General features: G+C 40.7%; 1 protein-coding gene across 1 annotated transcript; it reads right to left on the bottom strand.

Annotated features, from left to right (window-relative positions):
- Positions 1–9737: 9737 nt before the first annotated feature.
- On the bottom strand, positions 9738–17281 carry LOC306925492 (RNA-binding protein 24-like). The gene is made up of 4 exons (XM_079504341.1): positions 16897–17281; positions 15986–16109; positions 14811–14865; positions 9738–11554 (listed from the first exon to the last, which is right to left on the bottom strand). The coding sequence occupies exons 1-4, from the start codon at positions 17065–17067 to the stop codon at positions 11188–11190; spliced, it is 717 nt and encodes a 238-aa protein (XP_079360467.1). The 5' UTR covers positions 17068–17281; the 3' UTR covers positions 9738–11187.
- Positions 17282–18658: the final 1377 nt, after the last annotated feature.

The following is an 18658-nucleotide window of genomic DNA, read 5'->3' on the forward strand; positions in this document are numbered from 1 at the left end:
CCTCCCTAATAATCATGACAAAAATATCTACTCAGTCTGTGTCTCATCGAGGGCTGTGGGCAGTTCAGAAACCCAGTGACATCATCGGTGGGGAATCCAAGCCAATAGAAAGTACAGGCTTTCTATTCTTAAAGTTGCAATACGAAAATGAAAGCCATCGTTCTCACAATAAAAATCTAAATATTTTACAAAATTTGTTTTTAAAAACAATCTGTCTAGCGATGTCACTGGTGGATGGGTTTCTGAACTGCCCACAGCCCTCCTATGAGACACGGACTGAGTAGAAAAAAATGGTGGTATTTTATCATAAATATTAGTGAGGACCAATTATATGAAGATAGGTTGAAAAGTGGTGAAGCAGTCCTTTAATTGTGAATGAATCAGGCAGTACTTACACAATTGCTAGACTAGAGACTAGAGAAGAATAGAGATAGAATAAAATAATGAAAATAGGTCAGATTACATAAAACCAAATTAAAAAGTATAATATAGACGAAAAGTCTATGCCAGAACATAAACTCTATAGTGACTTGCTATGACACTGCTATGAGTCTGACACCTGAATTCCATTCCATTCAGATCTCTGGAGATCAATAAAGGTTTGTTTATCTTCTTATATCAAGGGAACAGATCAAGTCAAGAAGAAGCAACATTATTTTTAACCAGTTAGCCCACAATGCCAGTTGACGAAGTTTGGCATACCCTATTAGCTCTGGTCCGCGTGTGTGTGCGACATTTGTGTTTTTCTGTGTTATCATCTTTTTAACCTAAATTTAACAAAATCAACAGCCAATGGAGGGTCCCAGGAGCCCTTTTCAGGGCGTCAAACCTAGTACCTCATGGTCCAATTTCCCCGAGGGGCCCCTGAATGCCAAGGCCCCCTGGGCCATGGCCCCAATGGCTAATTTGTCCCTGAGGTGTACCCTTTGCTAATCCTCATGCATGGGAAGGCAGCATTCCCCAGAAGAAAAAGCCAATGATACAAAACTAAGTTTTATTTATTTATAAGGTTAGAGTTAATAGATTGTTAATTTGTTACATTTGTGGGAGAGGCCAGGCCGCCAGGAAAGAAACAAACTATGTTCTATCATTTGACAAAAACATCACATTGATAAGATTAAACATGCTGATAAGATATGTATATCTCAGGAAAAAATAAACCACATGTGGTCCATGGACCACCAGTTGAAAACCCATGATCTAGGATCATCGGTAAACCAAGAAGAACCTATCATCAGTCTCTAAACAGTAAAATACCCAAGAAATGTATTTCTATGTTCACTCGATGCAGACAGTGCAGGAATGATTTGTCATTGTTCATGTTTTCAAAATCTCCTTGGGTGATTGTATTCTGTGTTATGTGTCTCTGATGTCTTGGTACAGCAGTGGGCAGGTCGTTAGGAAATGTAGCTCAGTTTGAACTTCATTTTTTTGCGCAGTGGGTGGCTAGGGAGCCAGATCTGCCTATGATGGCCTTTCTCGAGAGTGTGTACCTAGTCTCTCTCTCTCTCTCTCTCTCTCTCTCTCTCTCTCTCTCTCTCTCTCTCTCTCTCTCTCTCTTTCTCGACACACACACACACACACACACACACACACACACACACACACACACACACACACACACACACACACACACACACACACACACACACACACACACACACACACACACACACACACACACACACCAAGACCCCATTTACATTAGGTCACTAATTCTGGCACAACATTGCCACATAATAATACATGAGCTGAGATCAGATTATTATCAATGGTCAAGAAGACCATTCTCTGGCACAGCCAGAGACCATTGATAATGTGAAATGTCAACCGGATATGATTATAAAAAAACAAAACAAAAAAAACATTCTTGTTGTGTTAGGATTAGCTAACACAACAAGTCATGTTTGGACAAGGAAAGATGTCTTGTAGCCAACTGTACATAACTCAGTTGCTCAGTAACACAATTTATGCTTTGACAAGTAGATTTAATTTATTTTATATCACCTTTATCCACACTGATACTTCTCTGACCACCAGGGTTCCCTGAGGGGGTTTCAAAATGGACCCTTACAGGTCCATAATAGGTCTGTTAGGATGTTTTGTAATAATACTGTAATCAAAATCTACAAATTATAGTAACTAAAGTTTTCAAATAATTGTAGTGGAGTAAATGTACAATATTTGCCTCTGAGATGTAGTGGAGCAGAAGTAAAAATATTGGAAATTAGAAATACTCAAGTAAAATACAAATACCTCAAAATTGTACTTAAGTACAGTACTTAAGTAAATGTACTTAGTTACTTTCCACCACTGTGTCTAAGCTTTAATTAATGCAATCCTGCAGTTCTCTGAGAAAGCACGTTTAACTGTAATGCCATGCATTCTCGTGCTGTTACGGGTGATAACCAAGACTCAGTGAAGTTTTGAATAGCCACTACAAGCTGAAGTACGAGCTCTTTAAAGCTATTTAAATGTATTAATGTGATGTATAGTGGTAATCATGCATGTACATAGCATGATCTAGAAAGTGAACCAATCACATTATAATGTTCTTACAGCATTACATTCAGTAAAAGCAGAACTGGAGTCAGGATTATTAGTCATCTCATTAGTCGTCTCATTTGCACATGTATGCGTATACTGTACAGCACGGGTTTTCAACAGGTGGTCTGTGGACCACTGGTGGTCCGTGAAGGTATTGCATGTGGCCCCTGATCATGCATTGAGTAATGTAGGATTTGTAGATTTTTGAGCTGTGTGTGTGTGTGTGTGTGTGTGTGTGTGTGTGTGTGTGTGTGTGTGTGTGTGTGTGTGTGTGTGTGTGTGTGTGTGTGTGTGTATGTCCCTATGTCCCAGTACGACCTATGACCCCTGCAGCTGTTGCTGACTGGGGTCAGGTCACACTAAAACACAAATATTATAGGTGCAGTAGAGTTACATTTACAAAATCATGGCATGTGTTTTCATGGTACAATATAGGCATGTCACTCTATGGGTATAAGTAGCAGCGCCTCTGCCATATATGACGGCTGCACACACACAGACACAGACACGCACATGCACACGCACACGCACACGCACACGCACGCACGCACGCACGCACGCACGCACGCACACACACGCACACACACACACACACACACAAGGAGGGGTCATTACAACCCCCCTGCTTAAGTAAACAACTCTGCTTAATTGGCTCCAAAGGCACTCACTTCACATTATGGTATGATTTATTATTTTTTTACATTTTCTTTATTGAGAAACAGTGAACTGAATGACCTGGTGACCTATGATGACCATCCATGACATGTAGTCATTTACTGACAGGTCGGAGGTCAAGAAATTCTACAGAAAAAGGTAGGTTAGAATCTCAAGAGGGGGAAGTGCACCGGATTGTCTGGTTGAGTCATTAGGCGGGAACCCCTTTTTGTAACCCTAGTCCTACCCTTCTGGACTGTACAGTATTAAAAAAAAACAATGGGATGTATACGGTACACATGGGATGCATAGCAAGTGTTACAAAAGCACTAATCTTAGCCCATATCCCCGACTCCCCACCCAACACAACAGTGGTCCCCAGGTTAATTCTAAGTCAGGGTGGTGGTCCCAGGTCCCTCATTCACAATCAGTTGAAAACTCCTGCTGTACAACACAAATGGAAACGTGACCCTTTGACTCAAGTCAGATTTAAGTAAATGTCTGGGTTTCCGAGGCTAGATTTAAGTTGACTAGAGTTGGCGTGTCTTCTGTGAAAGTTGACTTTCCTGTGACTTGCCTGTGCAATATTATACACACAGTTAGCCTTCCAATAAAACTTCAGTAGTCAACTACAGTATTATAAGTAGTATAATCTTGTTTGGTGAGTATGTAAGGGCATAGTGTAATATTGATTAATATGATGGGTTTCAGATTAACCATACCGTGTGTTCAGTGTGCCAGTGAGACAGGAAAGATAGGTCCTATCTCATCTTGGATGAGGTTTGTGTCTTTCTATAACTATTATGTTTGTCTCTATTATGTTTGTCTACATTATTTTGAAAATAATTGATTTACTAGTTCACAACGTTCAGGACAGCTAGAACTGTCTAGGCAGTGGATTTTAACCCTAGGTGGATATCTGAAAGGGTCAAAGGGAAACCAGTCTAGTCAGGTTTATAGTCTCTATTTCTCAATCACTGTAAAGTCAGGAACACCCTTTTATCCATGTTTCTACACAAACAGGGAAGGGCATGCAGTAGTAGGCTATATGACTCACCATTCTATCACTATCTATACACGTGGCAAGGCAACATTTTGTGAAAAATAAATGTGTGAATAATATACTTCAGACAGTCTATCCAATCAGCCTCTCTGGAAGACAAATTATATTTACTAAGTCCTACAGTCCTACCACACATTAATTTAATTGTTTATTAATTTGGGGTTTACTGCCATTATTGGATTTGGACTGCAAAGAATCTATGACTTCTAGTAGAAAACTGTAAAAAACAAATAGCCTACATTATTCACATGATTCAATCAAAAGTCACACACAATTGTGGGTCTCCGTTGGCCCAACATTTTAGAGGGCCCACAACCTTTGGACCCCTGAGCACTCTGTACTTTTCCCCCTATACAATTATTTAAATTCTTTGTAAAACTCATCAAGTCAGAGGATATTAATAACATCTGGGAATACATTTCTTACCAAGGAGATATAGGAGAATCTGTGACCGCTGCTGAAAGTTGGGTGCCATTAACAACTATAAGGCACATTTTTCATTCTGCATTAAGTATATGTGATGATGTGACAGGCAAACTAGGGGGTTTTCATGATTCTGAATCCATTAGGACACTCATTGGGCTAAAAACGGCCATAGCCTAAATGTAATAACCAGACCTCATAACATTTATTCCCAGATTGGACATTCTTCTGATAATATTCCCTGGCTATCAAGTGTTCTATATTTGTAATTACCCCAAGTAAACACAGGAGGGCCCATGAGGTCCAGTGTTCAACAACCAAAGTCAAAGATTGAAACTGAAAGGCATTTCATTAATAGAAACGAAACATCAAATATTAACAAATAACGATAAAAAATATATATTGCAGGTAAATTCATATATCACAGTCGCTCTGTTATTAGTAAAGCTATTGCTTTTAAAACAAATGTAGACCTACTATGGAATATTGATACTGACTGTACCACGGCCCATGATGGCACACTCTGTTTATTTACACATTAGTATTGCTGGAAAACTGAGGTGAAGCAACCGTGAGCATCATTTTCGCCTTCCCTAATGAGGGGATACATCGAAGATGAATTGTTTGTGTGTAAACCTACTGTATATGCAGCATTGTCCAAACAAAAATGAAAGCATACCACAGCTGCCATCTAGTGGAGGATTTTGACAAAAAGTTACACCTGTTGAATTCCCTCAGTTCCTTCACTATGACTATGATAATGGCATCCATCTGGATGGATGGATATTGGAGTAAACTTAGTTTTTTGTCTCATTTATTTCATGATCCCAATACATTTTCACTTGGTGTCTCTGTTTATTCGTGGTGCAAGAATTACGTACAGTAGGATACTATTTTCTTTTATTGAGTAAGTATTAATAGCATGCACTTCACCATGTATACATACTCTGTTTAAAGTACAAGTCAGGTATTCAAATAATTAGTATGCATTACACAGAACGTAGGCTACCATTTCACAAGTTTCCAAATTTATACAATCCTTTAAAAATAGCCGATCGGCTATTTTTAAATAGCCAAAGTAGTATAGGGCTGAAGTGTATGTTTCTAATAATAATCAAAATCTACAAAGTAGGTGTAAGTAAAAGCAGGGGCTACAATATTTGCCTCTGAGATGCAGTGGAGTAGAAGTAAAAGTAGCCTTGAAATTTGTAAATTCTCCACTAAAGTAAAAACACATGGCACTTAAGTACAGTACAGTTGAGTAAATGTACTTAGTTACTACTTTCCACCACTGTGAGTGATTTTAACATTTTTTGGGGGGCATTTTTATGCTTTCAAAATTCATCATACTGACAGAGACAGGAAACTAACATAGGAAACTAAGGGCAGAGATGCAAGACAAGACGGGAGTCGGATTCAAACTCCTGTCCTTGCGCAAGGTTTGCACAGACACTTTTAAAGTTTGCTTTAACATAGGCCTACTACTCAAATGTATTCATTTTGAGAACATTTAGTTGAGCCAATGTTCATTTGTAGTTATTTCTCAGACGCAGATATAACCTACCTCTTTTCAAATCAGGCTTAAAACATTGTTTCTCAACGCTCTGCTTGTATCTTGTTCATGTCTCCATTTCAGCTGTTGCAGCTTGTATGCGTTTGTGTGTGCTTGTGTGTAGCCAGTAGCCTACAGTTGTTGATCACACCACACCAGGCTCCATAGTCCTCTGAACAGTTGTCAGAGTTTAGGAAAAGGGAACATTCATTATTTTACCACCTGGTTTACTCAGCTGTTCTAACCCCATCAGCCAGTACTTTCTGTGACCTTGTTCTCGTGTCATTAGCTGGATCCCACCAGCAATTACTACCAATCTTCAAATGAATTGCATTTTTAATGAATTGCATTTTTATAGCGCTTTTCCAAGTGCTCAAATCGCTTTACAATGGTTCATTCATTCATGCATTGGGATGTGAAGTGGCGAACAGTCGACGCCAGCGTCCTTCAGTCCTCACTTCCCAGATTCACACACCAATGGTGGCAAACTTACACCGACCAACTCATTGGAGGCAATGTAGGGTTCAGTGTCTTGCCCAAGGACACTTCGACATGTGGACAGGAGGAGCCGGGATTTGAACCGCCGACCCAGGGATCATTGGATGACCTGCTCTACCTCCTGAGTCACAGCCACCATAGAAAATAAACCAGGTGCTCGATGGTGATCCGTGTGGGGTTCCCCGGGGAACATCCAGACACCCAGGAATGCGCCCAGGGGGCCGGGCCTGCATCCGAAACGGTTGAGAAATGGTGAAAACCAACCAAGCTATTTTCATGCTCGGACACAGGGACAGACCCTTGGACACACACACATAGCTGTCTATAGGAGTGGTTGCACAACTCAAAAATAATAATGTAAAGTAGGCTGGTGCTTCAAAGATCAGTGGGACTACATGGGATACTAAAGACAAGGCGGCGATAGTAGCATACTAGCCCTGATGAAGACTTAGGGCCCTATTAAGCAAGTGGAATCTAATTACATATAATTTTACAGTTTTTAAGACGTGGGGGCGGGTGCAATGTCATATTACAATTATGGGCCAGGTAAGAAGCGCTTTCGACACCCCGTGGTGTGAGCAAAACGGCCTTGAATTAGTCATGGGAGTGTTTAAGGGAGTTTTGAGGCTTACCCAATGAACATGTCCGTACTATTCTCTTTACGACACCAGCTGATGATGCGCCCTTTTCGGCAAGTGGTATTACATTTCTGCAGACTGGCACCATAGACATGACATGACTTTGTCACATTTGGGTTAATTATTCATATTGCACTGCATGCTGTCACCTTTATGCCTCAAAAGAACAGATCCACAAGCTGTCACAGCCATGATGTGCATAGCTTGTAGGCCTATGTCTCTATTTTGTTAAGTAACTTGCAGTTTTCATTGGAAAGTCATTACAGCGGCGCAGCCATATGCCAAGGGAGGGAGATATACGCACATCATCACTTAATTTGTTTCTGTTCTAAGCATGAAAAACAGCTGTAAAAATCTTTATTCTAGTTGATTTGATTCATAAATGAATAACTAAGACTTTGAAATGGCACCTACCTATACCTGATCGGAATGGAACTGCGAGTAGATACGCAGCATTGGCTGGCAAATTGGCAATCCATGCGTAATGTTCCCAGAATCGTCTAACCCCCGAACATACAAGTTCGTTTGATATTGTTTAATTCGATAAAAATAGAACCATGTACCATACAGCGAATGAAAGCAAGATTCCTAAGGAATATGGGGATTTTTACATTTTAAAAAACGGTTGAGAAATGAGAGAACCATGAGTGTTTATAATATCAAATATTACAAGAATAATATGAAAGACAAACGGGCTGTGAAGAGCTCAGCTCACCATCCCGACAAGGAGGAAATATAGCCTATAGTGCATGCACGTATATGCACTGACTGTTGCACACACGCTCTTTATTTGTTTCTATTGAAAAACACCAGTAAAATAACGTTTATTTTATTTTATTTTATTTCATTCGAGTCACGACGAAGGAATGAGTTGAAATGCCATACGTGCGCCATGCGTATTGCTGCGGCCCCAATGTTATGGTCTTCGCTCGTAGCATATTATTGAAGAAGAATTGAGTCGGGTGTGATACAGCGTATGAAAGCAAACCTCCCAATGAGTATGGAGATGTTTTAATTTCTAAAAAAGGTTGAGAAATGAGCGATATATGACCCTTTATAATCTCAACGAGAAAGCCAGAAAACTCGCTGTTGCCATGTGTCATAGAAACAAGTAAATAGGTCTATAAACATACTCCCAAAAGAATCGCATATAACAGGGGTCTACAACCTATTTTAAATGAAGTGCCATGTTTTTATTTTCTAGATAGTGAGTCTGCCATATCAAGATTCCTTTTAATGACACCACATTAAAATTTCCAGCATATTTTGATTGTCCACAAATATAAAGTTCTTCCTTCTTTTTACATATTTTCTTGCACATTGTTAGAATGATCATTATAAATATATATCCCCCTGCAGTCAGAGTTCATTGTTTTAATGAATGAATGTGATGCATTGTGAGCTGGTAGATCTGCTATTTTCAAAAGTAATCTTTGAAAAAAGTGACAATTGTGGAATATTTTTGAAAAATGTTATTGAAACATTTAAAAACACAAATCTGTCATGGGGGTCACTGGCTTAGTTGGGCAAATGCATTCATCTGGGGGTCCTTGACATGGGAATGTCGCTGTGTGAGGATCACTGGTTTAAACAACATTAGGAGAAAAGCCCAAATAAGCACTTTAGAAACAAGAAAAGCAACCACAACTACCAATATTTACAAGCATCTTTGCAGAAAAAGAAGCCGCTTATAATAAACAGACATGGCAACACTCCAGCAGCACTCCAGAGCCGCTCAAGTGTAAAATGAAACAGTGCTTTTTGCTTTTAAGACGTGGTCAGACCCAGGCGGAATCGGTATGCGCTGAGTGTTTTTAGGTCAAGGGGCTTAATAGCAAATTAGCGCAAAGCGAAAATAATTAACATATGGACACTCCCCCAATGCTAAATTATGCAGGAACGTGGTATTCCATATGAGTGAGCGCTCACCACGGCTTCCATAATACGAAAAGGCGCAGAGCGAGGGCGAAATCTGTATTACCGCATGGGTTTTTCGTCTTGCTTAATAGGGCTCTTAGAGTCGTTAGAGTCGAAACATGTTGGCTTCTTTTAACTTTTATAAATAAAGTACATCTTTAGTACTACCAATCTTCATTCATGTATTTAATTTATTTCACTGTCTACTACTTATTGTGTTTTGTTTAGCTGTAAGCTGACTTCATTATCCTGGCCCTTTATTCCAAATTCGTGTAATTTTAATATTATGAATTGGACAAAATAAAATCAATGAAATCATTTTTAATTTCACGCCACTTACTGCTCAGTTCAACATTTATAAACCTTGAAAAGTGTAGTGTTTCAGGACATAAAAAAAACAACCAAAAACATTCTACCAATAACAGAAGATACAACTCACCGGATCTGAAGGTAAAATTCCTTTTATTCAACCTAAAGGATTGCAATATTTTGAATGGTGCATTTTAAAATGCAAGGTAAAATAAGTGATGCCCTTTCACTGACACATTCAATGTAAAATGACATCAAATGCCATTCTTAACAATAACATCTTTTCAAAAAATGTTCCTTTTTAACAGTTCAAGTATAAAAAAGTCAACATCAAAGAATCCATTTGAGATAACAAAAGTAGTTATTGAAAACGATGACAAAAATACTTATTGCTACTTTTTTTTTTACTCTTTGTTCATTAATAACACAAAAGACTCATACTTGGTAAAGTCTTATCTCCACCACATGCTCTTGTTCAGTAGAATTGCAGTATCATGTGGTCTCATTATTCAGGAGAGATAAAAGGCGTCTGTACATATTAAAACATGTACACACCTTAAAAAGGTTCGTAATTGTAAGGCTTCATAATAAATATGCAGATATCAACATTAAAAAAGGCACAGTAGATGTAAAGGTTTCACGCTCAAGCGTGATCCTACGCCCCTTTCTTTCAAACATAGCCAAGGTGCAGCTTAAAGCAGAGAAAATTGAGAGCTTTCATCATGCTTCAGCTGTTGCTTCAGCCTCTACTGTCAGCACGCCTTGCTCCGAGGGCTAATGGGCATGGACATCCAATCTGCACCATGCTTGTCAATATGCCTTTACAACACGCAGCAAAAGGACGAGACGTTTTAACAAAACATTGACCATTCGATCATTCTGGGTAATTGCATAGCTGTTTTTCCCCCAAAAGTCACAATCACATGCTGAAGATTCTTCAGTGATATAAAGTTTCTTATGATGTGTATGATATTTTAAATTAAGTACTATTTGGCTTGTTTTCAAAGCACCAGAGGGGATTGATCATAAGACTTGAATGCATTCCCAAATGTCATCCAAAACCTTTACAAATTGAAATGCAGCATACAGACAAAGTTCACTAACAGTTGATATTGTGAGGTTCAGTGAGGCTACTTTAAATAACCATTTCTTAAATATTTTCCAGACAAATAAATATTAAATACTTAACAAACAATCATAATATACTGATTTTGATTGAATAGTGACATTCAGTCATACTGATGTTCCAGGCTCTTTGGTAAAGAGTGGGGTAATGAATACAGGAACAGACAGCCATCGACAAAACAAGGACCATCACATGACTCCTCCTGCAGCCCTCCACCTCTTTTCTACATTGTCCTGCGGGGGAGGGGGGGTTGAATGGACCCCGAATCCACTACAAACCAACCGACGCCAATTTATATTTCGTCGCTCGATAACAAATGCTGTATTTCAACCGGGAAAAAAGAAGTCGTCGGGTGACAGTTTTTCCCGGACGAATATACAGCATTTTCTGTCGAGCGAAAAAAAAAAAGTGTAGAGCGGCGCTGTGTAAATCGGCCTCAACTCTTCCGTTGCGGTCCTTCTTACTGCATGCGGTCCGTCTGAAGCTGCTGAGGCTGGTACTGGCCAAAGGCGGCCGCGGCCGCCGCAGCCGCCGCGGATCCAGGGGTGGCGCCGGCCAGGGGCTGCTGGACGGCGTAGCCGTATCCCGCGGCGGCCATGTAGCCGGTGGGCGCCGGCGAGGCCGCGTACGGGTACTGCTCGTAGGCGGCCGCCGCCGCGGCCGCCGTGGCCGCGGCGGAGTACTGGGCGTAGACCGCGCCCGTGTAGTCCAGGTACGGGGAGGAGGCGGCGGCAGCCGCCGTTGCCGTGGCGGCCGACTGCTGGACGTGCTGCATGACCATACTGGGCTGGGCGAAGGCCTGCGGGTAGACGTAGTGGGCAGGAATCCTGCGGGGGAGACATGGGGCGAACGAACGTATAGGGTCAGGAGGGCAGAGGAAAACGCTGACCAAATGTGACAATAATGAGAGAAAAGTGAGGAGACTGCAAAGCAGGCGCCACACAAAGTACATCAACCTCAGTCCTCAGTTCAACAACACAGCAAATCCATTCTTTAAAAAAAAATAAACGAAAGGCCCTACCTAGAGAAGGAACACTAAAATAAAAGCAGAAAACCGCAAAATAACAAACAAAAAAATAAGTGCAGCTTTGAAGTTTAAGTAAAAAAAATATATACAAATAAGCATTTGAATCTAAATGTGGCATTAAAATGAGACAGCCTGGCCCTGCTGACAAGACTGAACACTGTTTTTCTCACAATGCGAGCTCATCACAACACAACACAACACATCAAGAAAGGATGTAAACTGTGCTTATACCAGTCCACATACTGTCACAACAACACCACACATACAGGCATGCCCACACGTGTTAATAGATCCTTAAACGCAACCAAAAACTGAAGTAGAGGAGCTTTGCAGAAAATGAGGGGCTCTACCTCAGTGTAAGAGTAAGTGAATGCAAAATTAGTGCTATCAATATAACACGTCAAAGTGAGTGGGCCGGGTGTAGTCAATGTGCTCTTAAATTGGACAAGATAGTGTGTAAAAAATTCACTGAACTAATAAGTTCAGTATCAGAAAAAAATGATTTGCAATGAAAGGGTTAGCTAGAAAGTGTGTGGTATAAATGGACAAACACAAGCCTGTGTATCCGGGTAGATTTAACACAATTTACACCAATGCATTCCGTTCCCTGCCGTTATGTTAAATATGTTGAGGGGCAGGTGTTGAGAGTTTTAAATCTTTCCATAGATGTGTTCTCTCTGAGCTGCTTCCACATATATACACCCTCCCCCCCTTGCCCAAACACACAGACATACACACGCCAACTTGACTGACAAGAGAGGCTGGGGGCACGCTATTTTCTGCTCCCCTTGTCATCCCAAAAGGACAAGCTGATCTCTCCGGTAGCAACACATGGCATGGCACTCATCAAGTCTAATGGCTGCCTGTGGTGATCCACTGTCCCCACGCCACGACCTTATCACTTTACCTTCCTTCTTCTGTTACCTAGTCAGCTGAGATCATAACCTAGCCTGTGCACAATCTTATTATTGTAAATATTGTTTCCTATAAATATATATATTATATATATATATATATATATATATATATATATATATGCAACCACACAGCACTGTTTGGACTGTTATATAAATAAATTAGCTAAATGCTAAATGGAGAACGACAAAGCGCGAGAGAGAGAGAGAGAGAGATAGAGATAGTTTCACTGCTAGAACAGCTGGTCTGACTACAGCCCTCCCGATAACATGAAACGAGGTGGACATTTTGTGGTTGTGAAAGGTCCACAGCTAAATAAAGGTTCTTTGTAAATCACTGGAACACATGGATAATCCTCAGCATATACCCAACCGTCTCCAGGGCACATGGCTCAGCCCACCTGTTGTCCACAGGCGAGCAGCGGACCCTGTCTGGGACATACATTATTAACGACGACGCTGAGTGACTCCCGTTTTCCATCTGAATTTGAGAGGCCATAGAGATCATTGTAGTCAGCAGCTGCTGCTGCCGAGAGAGCACTAAACGTCTCCAGTACACAGAGTGGTGAGCAGATGACTATACCCACCCTGCTTAACTTATCAGTTACTTACAGTAGGGGGAGGTCGGTCTGTCTTCTGTTACAGAACAATAGCTTCATCACTGTGGTGATAACTATTTACTTGGCTTGGGTTCCCTTTTCTACACTGCCACACACATGCCTCACTTTGCCATACAACTGATAGCTATGGAAGACTGACAATGGCACTGTCTGCACAAAATAAAGATGTTCAATGTACAATATCTGTAGAGGTAAGCATTGAGTGAAAGCAATGGGTTAATGAAAAGGAAAAAAACAACAACACAGCATCATTGGTAAATCAAAGGAAAACTTAAAACAGGAAACGGAACTCCAGCATGCAAGCCAATGGTAGTTTTGTTGTCGGGGATAAATCATAAAATGGACACACTGTAAGTGGTCACATCCCGCCCTCAACAACAAAACAGAATCAACTTGATGTTAACTGAAAACTGGAAAATAAAAGACCGGCAGGCTAAAAGCACAACCAACCATTGAAAATGGCAGAGTTACGATTCCCTGTCAAAACTCCCAAAGTCTGCACAAAACAAAATAAAGGGAAAAAACGTCTGCCCCCAACCTCCCCCACTGCAAGAAGAAATAAGCACACGAGTTAAGCCGAAAACCACTTCATACAGGAAACAAGGCACACACCAATCTATGTACTATTGAAAAATAAAACTGAAAGAAAAATAGACTCCCATGCATCTAGTCACCATTTCTGTTCGTTTGAGTATGTCACAGTTACAGGTAACAGCTTATAGAGTGTTCTGCCCCAACGCAGACTCAGCTATTCCTCAAACCACCACCATGTACCTTCATCAGCTATTTTAACCTCATATCAAGCCTGTCAGATCAAGAAAGAGATAAGACAACAGAGAGTCAATCCTGATGTTCACGTCCGTCCACACTCCACAGTCACACGTCCTCATTCAGGATTAAAGGGAGTGGACGTTGAAAGACAAACAAACAAAACAAACGTACACTTGTAAAGGACCATACCAGTGGTCTGCATGTGGGCTAAACCCATTGACCACAACTCACGGTATACTTGACATTATTGGTGACCGTGTCAAAGTATACCATAGTATTTCTATTAAAAGAAAAGAATAAATTAAGGGAAACCAGTGGATTTCATTCATTTTGGTACAGTATTAAATTCAACTTGTAGGGACTTGAAACTTGCTTTAGGTAAGTATTTCAACACAAATTTTCAGTTAAGTTATCACAGTTTCATTCAATGCATTTTAAGCGTGGCTTGATTTAAAAATGTCTAGCAGAAATTTGTCCCTGGAGAAAAGGTTGATTTATGAAGGCCCAGAGCTGTGAACACTGTATTAATGGTGGTATGGTCCTTTATTACAAACAATATTGTTCACACAAATATCACTACAGAGACAATGATTTAAAACATGGGATGACTAGCTAAGCTACTAGTACATATTACATTTCTTTCAATATGACATCCTTGAACTAACTGATATAAGAATACACAAAGAGAGTAATGACAATAGAAATGTTTTTGGGGCTGTGGACAATGTGTAAGTTGTGCAGTGTCACATACCCATAGGGTCTTTGGATGAAGGCTGGGTGGATCTGAGGCACACCGAAGGAGAAGCCTGGAATGGGACAGAGATTGTGTTGAGGTCATTCATTCATGTACGATACTCTCAACTAATGCATTTGAGATTATTTTATTCCATTAAGACCCGAGGCCCATTCTAGAAATACCTTCTGAACCAATAGTTCTTTAATACACTTTGAAGTTTTTTCGAAAATGTTCCAAAATAGCAGTACAAGCTCGCAGTGGGGCACGAAGTGACGCACTGTGAGCTTGCATTATATCTGCTGTTTTTGAATAGCCAATGCTAAATAAAACCTAAATGATGCTTTCCCAGGGTCTTCATGGGTTAATGGGTCTTCATGAAAAATGATTGTCTTTAATGAAAGACACACAAAAAACACAACCCAAGGCATGTCAATGTACTGTGTATACGTACATATGTGTCCTGCATTGAAAGATACTGTGCTTGTGTTCAGACGCGTGCCGAGTTACAGATTCACATGGCGCTGAAAGTCACTCTCTCTCTCTCTGTACGACATAAAAAGTTAAAGAATTGTAGGGCTTCTGGCTTCTGTTTATTTATTTCATTGTTTATCTTGTTATCTTCTTGGTGCTACCGAGAAGTAATAATGGATTGCATTTTTACGATGCTTTTCTGGTTTTAATGGGTCTATAAAAAAATGAGTGTCTTTCCCGAAAGACACTCATCACAAAGTAGCGGGAGACCAGTCCCAGGACCTTGCTCCAGGGGGGTCCTGGCAGGAGTATGTCCCTAACATGCGTGTCTTTTGATGCGAGAGGATACCGGAAAACCCGGAGAAAAAAAATCACATGAACACAGGGAGAACACGCAAACTCCACACAGAGGCCCCAGTCAGGTTCAAAACCTCAGACCTTCTTCCTTCCTGTGTGCCAAACGTGCTAACCACTGATACATTGTGTAACTGTACTCGACTATGGCTCTGCGCATAACTGTACCCCGCCCCAGAGTTTCCAAAAAGGTGGCAAAACCCAACATTTATGCGTTTCCGGTTCAAGTCTGCTGCCGAGCCAATCAAAGGAAGCTGTGGACCAGAAGAGGAAACGCACAGAACCTATGTTTATTGAGCGACTTCTGAATGAACGAACTGTCCACCGGGCAGCGGCAATGTCGGCATGTCAGTTAAGATTCTTACCTTGCTGCATGACCCTGGGTTTGGCACCGAGGTAGGCCAGGTTCACATTGGCTTTCCTGCCATCAATGATAGGGTTTGGGTCCTTACAAGCTCTGTCAGCCGAGATCTTGTCCGCCATAGTCACCTAGAAGAAGCACAGATCATTATAGATCTCAATCCGACTTTACGGTCTAAACGTGAATTCACACTAGCAGTACGGTCTTGATGCCGACAACATTATGGGCCATTTGTTTTGACAATCGTTTTGGTGAAAGAGTGAAAACGGTTTTGGTCAGTTATAGTTCAGTTCTATTATTTTTTTATTTTAAAGGACCTCCCCCATTATAGGTGTCAGTTACTGACCTGTAAGGATCCATTTGGAACCCCCTCAAGGAACCATGACTGTCCATGGACCCCACTTTGAGAACCACTGGTAGGCTAATGGGCATGTACAGCAGTATTGTCTTGGTCAAGTAAAGTTATGAAAGAACATTGTCAGTCAGGAATGGCCATGATTTGCTGAGTCAGTATTTGAAATAAATAAATAGATAAATAAAGGCAGGGTATGTACCATGTAGGAAAATGTAAGCCTATTCTCAACAGCAGCAGTGCTCTAAATTAATAATAGCTCCAAGGCTCTGCTTGTGTAAAAGACTAAAAGTGCCATTTACTATCCTTAGTTAATGCACCATATTCACTTAACCAATTGCAACCAACATGTATATATTTAACTTTGATGCGACCAGACAGTGAATTGGTAGACCAGTTTATTTGTTGATAGCCTGTAAGCCTACCATTCAATGCAAATGACACCATCAACTTGCTCTGGCTTCGCAACCAGGACAGGGACACACAGTCAACAAGCAACGTTGATGAAAATGACACCACAACGAACGAAAGACAGCATGTCGCCGTGTTATTATTATACTTACGAATCCATAACCTCTGGATTTGCCCGTCTGTCGATCCGTGATGACAACGGCCTCTTCGATGTCACCGAACACCTCAAAGTATTTCCTGAGACTGGAATCCGTCGTGTGGTACGGAAGACCCCCTACAAAGATCTTCGTGTAGGTGGTGTCCTTCTGTGCGGCGTGCATCATTTGCGCGTGGTAGTGGTCGGATTATTCCTCTCTCTACGGTGTGAATGATAAACAATAATAACAATAATCGAATGGAAACGCGCGTGGTGCCTAGAAGAGCAGAGCGGACTGACTGGTATTAAACCCCGGAGAGAGAAGTGAGAATGATCGAGCACCTGTTGGGATGAACCTATGGCACTCGCAGTGTGATCAGCTCCCCAGGGGGGCGTCAGGACTTTGTGAACTCCTCCCAGTCCCAGTCACTCTACTCCAAGGGGGGGCTTGTGTGTGTGTGTGTGTGTGTGTGTGTGTGTGTGTGTGTGCGTGTGTGTGTGTGTGTGTGTGTGTGTGTGTGTGTGTGTGTGTGTGTGCTATCCACCGGCTGTCACACTTGGCCAGTGGACCAGTCAGTAAAGTGACTCGGCCACATGTTGCTGGGCAAGTCGATGCACGAGACAAGTGTCAAATGTTAATAGCATAATAAAAACTCTCTTTTATCTTTTATTATTATTATTATTATTATTATTATTATTATTATTATTAAAACCTGGACATTTTTATTTATCTTTTTCCTATGCAAAGTAACTTTGAGTACATGGTAAATCACAAGTATTACTGTATTAGGCTATTATTATGCCTATTATAATTCTTATTGTATTCTAATCATTATTATTATTATCATTATTATTGTTGTTGTTGTAATGTAGAGACAACATATACAATGATCCCAAGCCATCACATATGGCTCTAGCCAATGCAACCTTTCTGTGTTTTATTCAATCAGATGCTGTTTGTTAACCTATAATTTTGTGCACAAACACTGCAGTACTTGAACACTGAACAGTGTTACAGACAGACAGTGTGACAGGTGTTGCTTTATGTAAGTTATGGGGTCAACAGCTGACTCCCCAATCTCACAATAGCAGCGTTGCTACAGCCTTTGGAATTTTCTTCAGCAATACCACTATGAAGTCTCGTCGGTGTGGATTTCATGCATGTCGTGCAACCTCACTATAAATACCTGTACATGTTGATGTCCATGATGTGCTAAACACATCCCACCACTTTGCTGTTTACCATGAAGCTGGACAATAGGCCTACAGCTTAGAGCAGTGGTTTACAAACTTTTCAGCCCGGGATCAAACTAGTGAAAATATCTTCTACTTTTTCGAATTTGTTAATTCATTAATTTGTTCGAATTTATGGAAGTTCTTTGATTGTTCTTTCATTTCGTCATGACATTACTGAATTTTTTTTGGGATGTCCCGACTCCCAATCATGTTTTTTTGCTCCCGGTCCAATTCTGATCATTTGATTTTGAGTATCTGCCGATACCGATTTTTCCCGATCCGATATTTATATTTTATACACTTATGCCATATCCACAATAGTACAATATCCGAAATCACAGACAATATCCAGTCTAATGTCATGATATGGATATAATATTGATACTATAGGGATAACCCGATCACATTTTTTTGCTCCCGATCCGTTTCCGATCAATTGAAAATGACGCGATCGGCCCCGATTTCCGATCACATGATCGGATCGGGACAATCCTAAAAAAAAAATCATTGAATTTTGTTTTTAATTCATGAAAAGTTTTGCT

This window comes from Electrona antarctica (genome assembly GCF_951216825.1).
Source record: "Electrona antarctica genome assembly, chromosome: 6".
Taxonomy (NCBI): domain Eukaryota; kingdom Metazoa; phylum Chordata; class Actinopteri; order Myctophiformes; family Myctophidae; genus Electrona; species Electrona antarctica.